Below are 15,404 nucleotides of genomic sequence, written 5' to 3'. Positions count from 1 at the left end.
CTTAAATAGAAGTTTGGGACCACCAAGGCACTTTCTAGAGCTGGCCACCTGGCCAAACAGAGCAATTGGAGAAGAAGTGCCTTGGTCAGAGAGGTGACTACGAACCCGATGGTCACTCTGACAGAGCTCCAGAGTTCCTCTGTGGAGATGGTTCTCCCAACTCTTCAGCCCCCCGACAATCAGGTCTTTATGGTAGAATGGCCAGACGGAAGCCACTCCTCAGTAAAAGGCACATGACAGCCCGCTTGCCAAAAGGCACCTAAAGTACTCTGACTATGAGAAACAAGAATCTGTGGTCTGATGAAACCAAGATTGAACTTTGCCCTGAATGCCAAGCGTCATGTCTAGAGGAAACCTGGCACCATCCCTACGGTGAAGCATGGTGGCGACAACACCATGCTGTGGGGATGTTTTTCAGCGGCAGAGGGAGACTAGTTAGGATCGAGGAAAAGATGAACGGAGTAAAGTACCGTGAGATCCTTGATGAAAACCTGCCCAGAGCGCTCTGGGGGCGAAGGTTCACAACGACCCGAAGCACACAGACAAGACAACTTAGGAGCGGCTTCAGGACAAGTCTTGGAGTGTGCTTGAGTGGCCCAGCTGGAGCTCGGACTTGAATCCAATTTAACATCTCTGGAGAGACCTGAAAATAGCTGTGCAGCGATGCTCCCGATCCAACCTGACGGTGCTTGAGAGGATCTACAGAGAATATTGAGAAACTCTGCAAATACAGGTGTGCGGAATATTCCAGACTCAAAGCTGTAATCGTTGCCAATGGTGCTTCAGCAAAGTACTGAGTAAAGGGTCTGAATACTTGTGTAAATGTGATATTTCAGTAGTTATTTTGTGAAGATTTGTCATTATGGTATATTGTGGAGATTGATGAGGGGAAAAAACAATTTAATACAATTTAGAATAAGGCTATGTAAATTGTTTTGAAAAAGCAAAGGGGTCTGAATACTTGCCAAATGCACTGTGGGGCACTGAATTTCATTATTGGTGAGTTTTGACCTTTACAAGTATACGTGAAACCATGCTAGTCTGAAGGAAGAACCGTACTGGCTCTCCATCAGCATGATTACATGCTGTGTCTGTGGATTTTGAAGTCGTTAGGGCAACTGGAAGTGGGAGGAGCAGCAGACTGCCGAGAATGAAGAGTAGGAAAAACGCAAGGAAATCAAGATGGCAGTGGCAGCTGTATAGATAACGCATCCAAAGCACTTTGACTTCTCAAACACGGCAGAAAGCTAACACAATATGATGCCCAGTCACCTTAATATTTCAGCCACTTACTTAGATGTAAAGTTTAACACGACCCCTAAGTTCATCTTGAATTCTGTGTTTTTCATGTAGGAAAAAAATCTAATCCATGAGAAATCTTGCTGCATTTTGTAAATGCAGATCTAAAAAGCTGCTTATTGTCATTTCTGCTGGGCATCAGACTCATTTTGTGCTTCAGTTGCACTAAACTGATAGACCTAAACATTAGAAATATGATGACCATGCATCGTTTCTGCAAAAACATAGCCTTTTCATTGTAAGCTAATTTATTTTTGTGGCTGCCATCCAAATACCGTTGCACTTCTGTTATCTAATGAAAATGAAGCTATTTTTTTGCCGACTGTGTTGCAATAATTTACACTACCGTTCAAAAGTTTGGGATCACTTAGAAATGTCCTTGTTTTTGAAAGAAAATCACTTTTTTTGTCCATTAAAATAACATCAAATTGATCAGAAATACAGTGTAGACATTGTTAATGTTGTAAATGACTATTGTAGCTGGAAATGGCTGGTTTTCTTATGAAATATCTACATAGGTGTACAGAGGCCCATTATCAGCAACCATCACTCCTGTGTTCCAATGGCATGTTGTTATCTAATCCAAGTTTATCATTTTAAAAGGCTAATTGATCGTTAGAAAACCCACCTAAAAACTGTTGTCCTTATTTAAAGAAGCAATACAACGGGCCTTCCTTAGACTAGTTGAGATTCCCGGAGCATCGGCATTTGTGGGTTCGATTACAGGCTCAAAATGTCCAGAAACAAAGAACCTTCTTAAACTCATCAGTCTATTCTTGTTCTGAGAAATGAAGGCTATTTCATGCGAGAAATTGCAAAGAAACTGAAGATCTCGCACAACGCTATGTACTCCTCCCTTCACAGAACAACGCAAACGGGCTCTAGCCATTGTATAAAGAGTGGGAGGCCCCGGTGCACAACTGAGCAAGAGAACAAGTATATTAGTGTCTAGTTTGAGAAACAGACGCCTCACAAGTCCTCAACTGGCAGCTTCATTAAATAGTACCCGCAAAACACCAGTCTCAACGGCAACAGTGAAGAGGTGACTCTGAGATGCTGGCCTTCTAGGCACAACAATATGCCTGCCCATACCACAACCCCACCATGGAGCTCTCTGTTCACACAACGTCATACACGTGGTCTGCGTTTGTGAGGCCGGTTGGATGTACTGCCAAATTCTCTAAAACGATGTCTGAAGCAGCTTAGGGAGGAGATATTAACTTGTCAATTCTCTGGCAACAGTTCTGATGGATATTCCTGTAGTCAGCATGCCAATTGCTCTCCCTCTCTAAACTATGCCATTGTGGTGTTTGACTAGACTGCACATTTTAGAGTGCCCTTTTATTGTCTCCAGCACATGGTGCACCTGCGCCATGATCATGCTTTTTAATATTTACTACACCTGTCAGGTGGATGGATTATCTTGGCAACGGAGAAATAAATGCTCACTAACGGGAATGTAAACAAATTTGTGCCCAGTTGTCTTTGGAATGAGGCCTAGTCTAACAGGGAGTGGAGGGCGTCTCATTCATTTTCAGAAACAATTTGGATAGAGGGAAGGTTGTGCCAAATCCTGTCGTTTGTAAGGAACCCAGAGTAGAGGAACCTGATGGATTATCAGATAATTACCCTAGAGTGTTCCCAGCGTGTGCCGTTACACGTGCTTTGTCTCAGAAAGTCGCCGGGAGCAAGTTTAGTGTTGAGGATGTCAGCGATCCCACCATGATCGATCTGTCTGAGACATCTTTGTGTTCCAGATTTCGATAAACCTAAGTTAAATTCTCATTTGAATACCCCAAAGGTGAGCGAGTTTGTAGGACCAGAGAAAGGAGGATCCCTAAAGTTGACAGTTTGATGTCTAGGAAGCAGCTGATTGCTGAACAGTCTCCCATCTTCTTGCTGAGATTCAACCAGAGGGGTTTGTATTTTGTGGGTTACTTTGACAGATGGTGTTCTCGTGAGGAAATGGCTTTCTCGTGCCACTTCTGGGCAAGACGAGTGGCTCAGTGTATCTCAAATTGTTGTTCCAGTTACACTTCAAGAAGAGATACTGAGGTTGGCTCACTATGGTAGTATGGCGGGCCATCTTGGGGTCAACAGGACTTATGACTGTATCTTGCATAACTTCTTCTGGCTTGGTCTGAATCAGGATGTTGTGGCTTACTGTTTGACGTAAGACAGGTAAACCAAATCAAGCTGTACGTGTTGCAGCTTATTCCTGCTTTTGACAAATGTTTCTGAGTCCTGGTGGAATGTGTTGGTCATTTGCAGAGTGGCAATCAGTTTCTCTTGACCATCATGTGCGCTGCCACTCGTTTCCCAGAGAACATTCAACTGAGGAAAATCACGGCTCCTAGTATTGTTAAGGCCTTGGTGAAATTATTTTAAATATTTGGACATCCGCAGGTTGTGAAGTCAGACCAAGGTTCAAATATAAGCAAGTCCTACAGCAGTTGGGTGTTACCTATTGCCCCTCTAGTGCCTACCACTCAGTCTCAAGGTGCTTTTGTGAGATTTAATCAAACTTTGAAGTCTATGTTGAAATCTTACTGCTTTGAGTTTGAGAAAGATTGGGATGGAGGGGTGCCTCTTGTGCTGTTTGCAGTGCGGGTGGTTCTTTAGGAATCTCGCGGTTTTAGTCAGAATGAGTTTGAGTACTTTTGAGCTTGCTGAGAGAGTTTGTTGCAGGTCAACACCTTAAATACAAAACCAAATCTGTTATTGCTTTTCAATAGAGATTTCCCCCGGCGCGTGACTTTGCCTCTGAGATTCTGGAGAAAGCGCAAACAAAATTGAAAGTTTGGTACAATTAAAAGGCCAGAAGCTGCATTTTCGATGTGGGGGCAAGTCCTGGTTTTGTTGCCCATACTGGGGTCACTGTTGCAAGCTTGCTTTTCAAGCCCTTACCCCATAGTGAATTCAAAAATAAATCTGGATTACATCATTGCCACACGAGTGTAGGAAAAAAAACGTCTTACTTTACCCTCTGCGATTTGGCAGCTAAATCAGTGGAAACCGGTAGTGATGTTCTGCCTGTGGCCACTGCGGTCACCGTTGACTATAGTCTTCCTCAAGAGCATGAGGAAAGCCCTATACACCCTGTGCCTGAGGGACGGCTGAGTAACTCAGATTTGAGCATATCAGGGTTTATTCTCAGATGTGCCAACTCAGACAAATGCACTGGAGCGTATGACTTTTTTTATTAACCCATCCACCCCCCCTCTTCGGAGGACAGATCTTCTTTTCTACTACACACATTTGCATACACATGCATGAAAACCTTTCCTACAAGTATTATTTATTGACTTGACTATGGCTTTCCAAATTGCCCAGCACTGCTATTTGGATGGTTAATTTTAAGTTAATTTTGTGATTTTATATATATACATTTTTTTTTTACCATTCCTAACGCTGTGACCAGAAACAAGCTACATGGGGGCAATGCCAGAATAAATGATCTAGTGATTGTCTCTTTGCTGCAAAATCTACAGAGCTGAGATTGTTGTATGACCGATATATATATATATATATATATAACATTCTGTTCTTGGCAAGAATTTTGTATAATAATATAAATCGATAAACTCAAGTGTTGAATTGTTTTTTGTATCAGTTCATAAACCATGTACCATGGAATCGTTACATCGAAAATCTCTTCCCATTTATTTTACAAACTGTATGGCACAGCTGTCAACATTTTTGTCCTCAAAGGAAACTGGTATATTTTTCTATTTATGCCAATTCTTTTCAGCCAATTTGTGTCTTTAATATATTGCAGACAAACAGGTTCCCTACCCTCTTCCACTTGCCGCCTCCATTTTTGTGGTTATGCTGCAATCAGTTGGTTATAAGTTTATATTGAGCAGACATTCCCATATATTTTCGTTAGCTGTATATGTGACACAACTCCACCATTTCTATTCATAGTACCATTAATAAATATAACATTTTTTAAAAGGTTTCCATAAAGAATGTTTTTTCATTAGTCAGTATATTTAATCAAAGGTGCCAACCCCGGACAAATGAACTACTGCATGACATTGACTTTGGGGAATCCGTCCCAATCAAACATGCCCATCAACTGAATCTTGAAGAGTGAGTTACCCCGAAGTGAGGTTGAGTTCATGCTTGAGCATGGCATTGCACAACATATAAACTCAACAAAAAAAAGAAACGTCCCTTTTTCAGGACCTGTCTTTCAAAGATAATTCTAAGAAATCCAAATAACTTCACAGATCTTCATTGTAAATGGTTTATACACTGTTTCCCATGCTTGTTTGACGAACCATAAACAATTAATGAACATGCACCTGTGGAACGGTTGTTAATTAAGACACTAACTGCTTACAGGCGGTAGGCAATTATGGTCAGTTATTAAAACTTAGGATACTAGAAGCCTTTCTACTGACTCTGGAAAAACACCAAAAGAAAAATGCCCACGGTCCCTGTTCATCTGCGTGAACGTGCCTTAGGCATGCTGCAAGAAGGCATGAGGACTGATGTGGCCAGGGAAATAAATTGCAATGTCCGTACTGTGAGACGCCTAAGACAGCGCTACAGGGAGACAAGACGGACAGCTGATCGTCCTCGTAGTGGCAGACCATGTGTAACAACACCTGCACAGGATCGGTACATCCGAACATCACGCCTGTGGGACAGGTACAGGGTGGCAACAACAACTGCCCGAGTTACACCAGGAACGCACAATCCCTCCATCAGTGTTCAGACTGTCCGCAATAGGCTGAGAGAGGCTGGACTGAGGGCTTGTAGGTATGTTGTAAGGCAGGTCCTCACCAGACATCACCGGCAACAACGTCGTCTATGGACACAAATCCACCGTCACTGGACCAGACAGGACTGGCAAAAAGTGCTTCTCACTGACGAGTCGCGGTTTTGTCTGGCCAGGGGTGCTGGTCGGATTCGTGTTTATCGTCGAAGGAATGAGCGTTACACCGAGGCCTGTACTCTGGAGTGGGATCGACGTGAAGGGTCCGTCATGGTCTGCGGCGGTGTGTCATAGCATCATTGGACTGAGCTTGTCATTGCAGGCAATGTCAACGCTGTGCGTTTCAGGGAAGACATCCTCCCTCATGTGGTACCCTTTCTGCTGGCTCATCCTGACATGACCCTCCAGCAGGCCATGGAAAAAATGTGCCACTTTCAGCTTCCAGGAATTGTGTACAGATCCTTGTGACATGGCGTCGTGCATTATAATGTTGGAACATGAGGTGATGGTGGCGGATGAATGGCACGACAATGGGCCTCCAGGATCTCGTCCCTCATGGTATCTCTGTGCATTCAAATTGCCATTCGTTGTCCATAGCTTATGCCTGCCCATACCATAACCCCACCGCCACCATGGGCCACTCTGTTCACAACGTTGACATCAGCGAACTGCTCGCCCACACGACACCATACACGTTGTCTGCCATCTGCCCAGTACAGTTGAAACCGGGTTTCATCTGTGAAGAGCAAATTAATCCAGCATGCCAGTGGCCATCGAAGGTGAGCATTTGCCCACTGAAGTTGGTTACGATGTCAAACTGCAATCAGGTCAAGACTCTGGTGAGAGCGACGAACACGCAGATGAGCTTCCCTGAGACTTTTTTTCTGACAGTTTCTGCAGTAATTCTTTAGTTGTGAAAACTCAGTTTCATCAGCTGTCCGGGTGTCATCAGCTGTGTCAGACGATCCCGCAGGTGAAGAAGCTGGATGTAGATGTCCTGTGATGGCGTCGTTTAGATGTGGTCTGCGGTTGTGAGGAGGTTGGACACACTGCCAAAATCAACATTGGAAGGAACTTATGGTAGAGAAATGAACAATGCTCCATTGACAATGAATGACTTCCGCCAGAACGCAAAGTGTTTGCATCTGGTGGACATCAGGAGCTAGTTTAAAAGCAAAGCACATGTATATCAAGTGGTGTGATTGTGGGCTCCAACAGTTCTGTCAGTGTCAGAACTTAATTGTGTAGTATGGCTGGTGTTATAAGCCGATCCCGTTAATAAATATAATTAAAACAATTTTTGATTTAAAAAAAAATACTGTTTGGGATAGGCGTGCCGCTAGTGGGACACCTCGACAACATCCGGTGAAATGGCAGAGCGTCAAATTAAATTACTATAAATATTAAACTTTCATGAAATCACGTGCAATACATCAAAATAAAGCTTAACTTGTTGTTAATCCAGCCCCCATGTCAGATTTCAAAAAGGCTTTACGGCGAAAGCAAACCATGCGATTATCTGAGAACAGCGCCCAGCACACAAATGCATAACAAATCATTTTCAACCAGGGAGTTGCGACACGAAAGTCAGAAAAGGCTAAATAATATATGACCTCACCTTTTTGAATCAAATCAAATCAAATCAAATTTATTTATATAGCCCTTCGTACATCAGCTGATATCTCAAAGTGCTGTACAGAAACCCAGCCTAAAACCCCAAACAGCAAGCAATGCAGGTGTAGAAGCACGGTGGCTAGGAAAAACTCCCTAGAAAGGCCAAAACCTAGGAAGAAACCTAGAGAGGAACCAGGCTATGTGGGGTGGCCAGTCCTCTTCTGGCTGTGCCGGGTGGAGATTATAACAGAACATGGCCAAGATGTTCAAATGTTCATAAATGACCAGCATGGTCGAATAATAATAAGGCAGAACAGTTGAAACTGGAGCAGCAGCACAGTCAGGTGGAAGTTGAAACTGGAGCAGCAGCATGGCCAGGTGGACTGGGGACAGCAAGGAGTCATCATGTCAGGTAGTCCTGGGGCATGGTCCTAGGGCTCAGGTCAGTTGAAACTGGAACAGCAGCATGGCCAGGTGGACTGGGGACAGCAAGGAGTCATCATGTCAGGTAGTCCTGGAGCTCAGGTCCTAGGGCTCAGGTCCTCCGAGAGAGAGAAAGAAAGAGAGAAGGAGAGAATTAGAGAACGCACACTTAGATTCACACAGGACACCGAATAGGACAGGAGAAGTACTCCAGATATAACAAACTGACCCCAGCCCCCAACACATAAACTACTGCAGCATAAATACTGGAGGCTGAGACAGGAGGGGTCAGGAGACACTGTGGCCCCATCCGAGGTCACCCCGGACAGGGCCAAACAGGAAGGATATAACCCCACCCACTTTGCCAAAGCACAGCCCCCACACCACTAGAGGGATATCTTCAACCACCAACTTACCATCCTGAGACAAGGCTGAGTATAGCCCACAAAGCTCTCCGCCACGGCACAACCCAAGGGGGGCGCCAACCCAGACAGGATGACCACAACAGTGAATCAACCCACTCAGGTGACGCACCCCCTCCAGGGACGGCATGAGAGAGCCCCAGTAAGCCAGTGACCCAGCCCCTGTAATAGGGTTAGAGGCAGAGAATCCCAGTGGAAAGAGGGGAACCGGCCAGGCAGAGACAGCAAGGGCGGTTCGTTGCTCCAGAGCCTTTCCGTTCACCTTCCCACTCCTGGGCCAGACTACACTCAATCATATGACCCACTGAAGGGATGAGTCTTCAGTAAAGACTTGAAGGTTGAGACAGAGTTTGCGTCTCTGACATGGGTAGGCAGACCGTTCCATAAAAATGGAGCTCTATAGGAGAAAGCCCTGCCTCCAGCTGTTTGCTTAGAAATTCTAGGGACAATTAGGAGGCCTGCGTCTTGTGACCGTAGCGTACGTGTAGGTATGTACGGCAGGACCAAATCAGAGAGATAGGTAGGAGCAAGCCCATGTAATGCTTTGTAGGTTAGCAGTAAAACCTTGAAATCAGCCCTTGCTTTGACAGGAAGCCAGTGTAGAGAGGCTAGCACTGGAGTAATATGATCAAATTTTTTGGTTCTAGTCAGGATTCTAGCAGCCGTATTTAGCACAAACTGAAGTTTATTTAGTGCTTTATCCGGGTAGCCGGAAAATAGAGCATTGCAGTAGTCTAACCTAGAAGTGACAAAAGCATGGATTAATTTTTCTGCATCATTTTTGGACAGAAAGTTTCTGATTTTTGCAATGTTACGTAGATGGAAAAAAGATGTCCTTGAAATGGTCTTGATATGTTCTTCAAAAGAGAGATCAGGGTCCAGAGTAACGCCGAGGTCCTTCACAGTTTTATTTGAGACGACTGTACAACCATTAAGATTAATTGTCAGATTCAACAGAATATCTCTTTGTTTCTTGGTACCTAGAACAAGCATCTCTGTTTTGTCCGAGTTTAATAGTAGAAAATTTGCAGCCATCCACTTCCTTATGTCTGAAACACATGCTTCTAGCGAGGGCAATTTTGGGGCTTCACCATGTTTCATTGAAATGTACAGCTGTGTGTCATCCGCATAGCAGTGAAAGTTTACATTATGTTTTCGAATAACATCCCCAAGAGGTAAAATATATAGTGAGAACAATAGTGGTCCTAAAACGGAACCTTGAGGAACACCGAAATTTACAGTTGATTTGTCAGAGGACAAACCATTCACAGAGACAAACTGATATCTTTCCGACAGATAAGATCTAAACCAGGCCAGAACTTGTCCGTGTAGACCAATTTGGGTTTCCAATCTCTCCAAAAGAATGTGGTGATCGATGGTATCAAAAGCGGCACTAAGGTCTAGGAGCACGAGGACAGATGCAGAGCCTCGGTCCGATGCCATTAAAATGAAGAATTGAAGAATTGAAAATTGAAGATCTTCTGTTGGCACTCCAAAAGGTCCCAGTTACATTACAAATGGTCATTTTATTCGATAATGTCCTTCTTTATATCCATAAAAACTCAGTTTAGCTGGCGCGCTTCAGTCAATAATCCACTGTTTCTCTCCATCAAAATGCATACAAAATGAATCCCAAACATTACGAATAAACTTTTCCAAACAAGTCAAACAACATTTATAATCAATTTGTCCTTGGGGTTTGCCTGCCATATCAGTTCTGTTTATACTCAGACATAATTTTAACAGTTTTAGAAACTTTAGAGTGTTTTCTATCTAAATCTACCAATTATATGCATATCCTAGCTTCTGGGCCTGAGTGACAGGCAGTTTACTCTGGGCACACTGTTCATCCGGACATGAAAATACTGCCCCCTATCCCAAAGAAGATTTTTTTAAATCAGTGTATTTTCTCAAATGTGGCAACTCTGATAAATGCGGTACGATTTTTGTAAATGGTCACATCGCGCAGTGTTACATGTAATAATTGTAAAAGACTGAATCAGATGTACAGTGTGGGAAGGTCTTTACTCTCCCCAAATCCTTACCCCAACTATTAGGCGGGGTGTGCTTTGTAATAACTAAAGGAAAGGGTTGCACAGATTTAAACAGAAGCATAGAAGTTCATGGCCGAAAGCTCCCATGCCAAAGTTTGTCCTTTCCACCAAGTTTAGAAGATCAATGGCAACTCATGGTATATGTACAACTCATGGTATATGAGTTGTACAGACCTGCATGCAGTTAGTGACATGACAATAATGGAATTCAGAAGTTGCCGTCAGTTCCTTCACAATATTTGTTTTACTGAATTGGCCATTTGATATGTGCTTTTCCATACATGAATTGGGAATGAACTCGAATTTAACCCATCGATGTCATTACTGTTTACTTCTCTCCTCTCGCCTATTTACTTAACCCCTTTACCCCCCCCATTTTGCCCCATTCAATTGAGTTGCACCGGCGACCAGGCAGGCCTTAGAAGAATAGAACAGAAAAACAGGATAGAAAAAGAACAAAGACAACATTCTGCTGCTCTGGTAAAGGGAGTGGTAATGTTACACAGCTCAGTGCTCCCTCAAACTGCTTCTCATCTTCCTCATGGTGTTCTCTCCTTCAGCTGAGTGCAGCCTGACAGTCCTTTGAAAGGGCCCATTTCACTCATAGTCAAAAAGAAGCCCCTGGACGAGCAATGCAATCACGTTATCTTGATCTGGAATCTCTCTCTCAGCGGATCATTTGTTTTTCATTTGATGTACTGAAGGTCCCCTTCATGATCAACACTGACAAAGAGACCGTTGTGAGCCTCTTAGTGTCTGTCTTTCTGAATGTGTAGTTCAGTGTATTTGTGCTGCATCTGTGTCTGGTATCTCAACATAGTGAACATATTTAGATTGAACTACATTTGTATGACATCATAAATATGTAAATGAGTCAACCTCAGCCGGACCACTTTCAGCAAAGCAAAAATATTTTGCAACACACATCTGTTTCTTATTGGACAAGTCCAGGTAGTACCTCAAGGCGTTTCCAAATGTTTTCTCAACATGCTCTCTTCATGGTGGTGGATCTCCTAGCCCAGCCGCTCCTGTGCAAAGAAAACGTGCAGTTCCATGTGCTCGCATAAGGTGGCAGTCAGCTTTCACATATTTCTGCTAGAGGCCCCTGTACTGCAAGAGCCACTGCGAGCCACCTCTGTAGTCTCCCTCCATGATTTATGCCTGGCAGGGCATAAAATAAACGTTAGTCCACCAGCCACTGTAGCAGGTAGATGGAAATAAGAAAAATGAACCAGCTGCTAAAATTACACCAATAAAACAAAGAAACCGCATGCATTCTAAGGTTTCTGAAACAATATGTTTTTCTATACTGAATTAAAATATAACCAAATAATAAAAAGTAACACAATAAAATAACAATAACGGTGCTATATACAGGGGGTACCGAGTCAATGTGCGGGGGTACAGGTTAGTCTAGGTAATTTGTACATGTAGGTAGGGGTGAAGTGACTATGCATAGATAATAAACAGCGAGTAGCAGCAGTGTAAAAAAAACAAATGGAGGGAGGCGGGGTCAATGTAAATTGTCCGATGACCATTTGATTAATTGTTTAGCAGTCTTATGGCTTGCGGGTAGAAGCGGTTAAGGAGCCTTTTGGACAATTAAAGGCCACTCTAAAATGTGCAGTTTTGTCACGACACACTGTGCCAAGTTTTTAGGGAATGTGCAGTTGGCATGCTGACTGCAGTAATGTCCACCAGAGATGTTGCCAGTGATCAACATTTTCTCTACCGTAAGCCGCCTCAGACGTATTAAAGAATTTGTCAGTACGATCAGCTGACCTCGTGTTTGGCGTTGTGTGGGCAAGCGCTTTTCTGATGTCACCGTTGTGAACAGAGTGCCCCATGGTTGCAGTGGGGTTAAAGTATGGGCAGGCATAAACTAGAGACAACGAACACAATTGCATTTTATCGATGGCAATTTGAATGCACAGAAATACCGTTACGTTTTTTTTTTGGTACTGTATATGTGTATCTGATTTCCCAGTCATGTGAAATCCATAGATTAGGGCCTAATGAATGTATTTCCATTGACTGATTTCATCACTAGTTTCAAGTAAATTAGACCAACTTTTATGCCTGTCCGCAGTGCTTCTAAAAATCTGTCTTTCACGTAGTTCTTCAAGAGCACACAGCCCTCAGCCAGGGAGTGTTGCAGCGTGAGGTGGGGTAGGCTATATAGAATTTGTTCTTTGATTTTGTGCAACGTAATTTATAAACTATGAAACAAAATGGCAGAAATACTTTGAAAACAGCTACTGCAGCATTTATTCAGATACCTTGACTTTTTCCACATTTTGTTACGTAGCCTTATTCTCAAATAGATTGATGAGGGAAAATGTTCATTTAATCTACACACAATACCCCATAATGACAAAGCCGAAAGAGGTTTTCAGACATTTTTGCAAATGTATAAAAATGTAAAAGTACATAACTATTCAGGCCCTTTGCTAAGAGATTTGAAATTGATCTCCCGTCCATCCTGTTTCCGTTGACCATCTTTGAGATGTTTGTACAACATTGGAGTTCACCTGTGGTAAATTCAATTGATTGGACATGATTTGGAAAGACACACACCTGTCTATATAAGGTCCCACAGTTGACGGTGCATGTCAGAGCAAAAACCAAGCCATCAGGTCGAAGGAATTGTCCGCAGAGCTCCGAGACATTGATTGTGTCGAGGCACAGATCTGGGGAAGGGTACCAAAACATTTCTGCAGCATGGAAGGTTCCCAAGAACACAGTGGCCTCCATTGTTCTTAAATGGAGTAAGTTTGGAACCACCAAGACCCTTCCTAGCGCTGGCTGCCGGCCAAACTGAACAATCGGGGGAGAAGGGCCTTAGTCAGGGAGGTGACCAAGAATCCGATGGTCACTCTGACAGAGATCCTCTGTGGAGATGCGAGAACCTTCCAGAAGGACAACCATCTCTGCAGCACTCCACCATTCAGGCTTTTATGGTAGAGTGGCAAGACGAAAGCCACTCCTCAGTAAGAGGCACATGACAGCCCGCTTGGAGTTTGCCAAAAGGCACCTAAAAGAATCTAATGAAGCCAAGATGGAACATGTATGCCATGAGATCCTTGAGAAAAACCATTCTCCAGAGCACTCAGGACCTCAGACTGGGGTGAAGGTTCACTTTCCAACAGGACAATAACCTTAAGCACACAGCCATGACAACGCAGGAGTGGCTTCGGGACAAGTCTCTAAATGTCCTGGAATGGCCCAGCCAGAGCCCGGACTTGAAACCGATCGAACATCTCTGGAGAGACCTGAAAATAGCTGTGCAGCGATGCTCCCTATCCAACCTGACAGATTGAGAGGATCTGTAGAGAGGAATGGGAGAAACTCTCCAAATACAGGCGTGCCAAGCTTGTAGCGTCATACCCAAGAATACTCGAGGCTGTAATCACCTCCAAAGGTGCTTCAACAAAGTACTGAGCAAAGGGTCTGAATGCTTATGTAGATGTCATATTTTTGTATTTAATAAATTTGCACAATTCTAAACTTGTTTTTGCTTTGTAATTATGGGATATTGAGTGTAGATTTGAGGGGGGAAGGAAGATTTTAATACAATTTAGAATAAGAATGTAACATAACAAAATGTAAATGGGGTGAATACTTTCCGAATGCATTTTAATAAATGTGATCATACTTGACTATTTGTATTCACAACTGCCAGTGAAATGCTCACACCTTGACCACCCAACGTGACTAGTGAAATGGGCATCTTACCTGCCAATGCAGAACAGACTATGGGAGGCGCACAGTACTTCATAGAGCCATGACTACATGGAACATTAGGTAACTGATGCAAGCAGTAGAGTCAGATTTTTTTTAAACGGGTAAAAATACACCTTATGGAACAGCAGGGACTGTGAAGAGACACGCAAAGGTACAGACGCATGCATATATTGTTGTATGGTGGTATTATACATTTTGTATTGTAGATATGTAGTGGTGTTATGATGTACTATTTTATATGTAATGTAAGTGCCTTAATGTGTTTGAACTCTAGGAAGAGTAGCTGCTGCTAATGGGGATCCCTAATAAATACAAATGCCAAAATCTACCTGCATTTGGCGGGTGTTGATTTAAGGCTCTGACATCTTTTTGATTGTTTTCACAGCCTGGAATCTGCTGCGATCTGATTCACACAGCTTGTGGTTTTCACAGTTAGGTGGAAGGAGAATCAGGTTGCAGAAGATTCCAGGCATACCTGGTAGACATGTTGAGAGGTGTGAACTTCCATAGAGACTGAGGAGGAAGTGTTTTAAAGGTTGTTGAATGATTCATGAGAAAACTATCCTTGGGACATCCTTAACCTAACCTTAACACCTACCCTAACCATTTTACATTTTGATGGGGTAGAGACATCCCTGATACCATGGACCGACAGGTGATGGGTGCCATGGGGAGTGAGGACCTCCTCGATTGATTGGTGAGAGAATAACATATTTGTGCCAGAAATGTTGACTTTGAACTTTTTTACTTTTGGTTCCTCTTACAGGTGACGGGTGTCGTAGGAAGAGCGGAGCTCCTGTCCTCCATCTTCCTCCTGGCGGCGTTCCTGGCCTACACCAGATCTAATGGAGCTGACCAATCCATCGGTGAAACTACTTTTACTGTAGACCTCCACCAATACTGTCCCCCTGTTTGACACACACACACACACAGGTTTCAGAGAAAAACAGGACAATGAGATGCATGCTCCTACTTGCTAGTCTGTTATTCAGTGAGTCTTCTGTACCCCTCCCCCTGTTGGTTGCGAGCCTTCAGAGAACAACAAGACCCATGCCCTGACTCGTTATGGCACCCTCATAGGCGGTTGGGGAAGTATTCATCGCCAAGTCTCGCTTTGCACCG

The 15,404-nt window shown here is 43.5% G+C and overlaps 1 protein-coding gene across 1 annotated transcript in view; it reads left to right on the top strand.

Annotated features, from left to right (window-relative positions):
- Positions 1-15,404, top strand: part of tmtc3 (transmembrane O-mannosyltransferase targeting cadherins 3) — a 117,407-nt gene that overhangs the window by 20,964 nt on the left and 81,039 nt on the right. Inside the window, exon 4 of the mRNA XM_024380079.2 lies at positions 15,049-15,148. Within this exon, the coding sequence (XP_024235847.1) occupies positions 15,049-15,148 (100 nt within the window). The remainder of the gene's footprint in view (positions 1-15,048; positions 15,149-15,404) is intronic.

Source organism: Oncorhynchus tshawytscha, linkage group LG19 (genome assembly GCF_018296145.1).
Source record: "Oncorhynchus tshawytscha isolate Ot180627B linkage group LG19, Otsh_v2.0, whole genome shotgun sequence".
NCBI classification, from domain to species: domain Eukaryota; kingdom Metazoa; phylum Chordata; class Actinopteri; order Salmoniformes; family Salmonidae; genus Oncorhynchus; species Oncorhynchus tshawytscha.
This window is presented reverse-complemented; position numbering and strand designations above follow the sequence as displayed.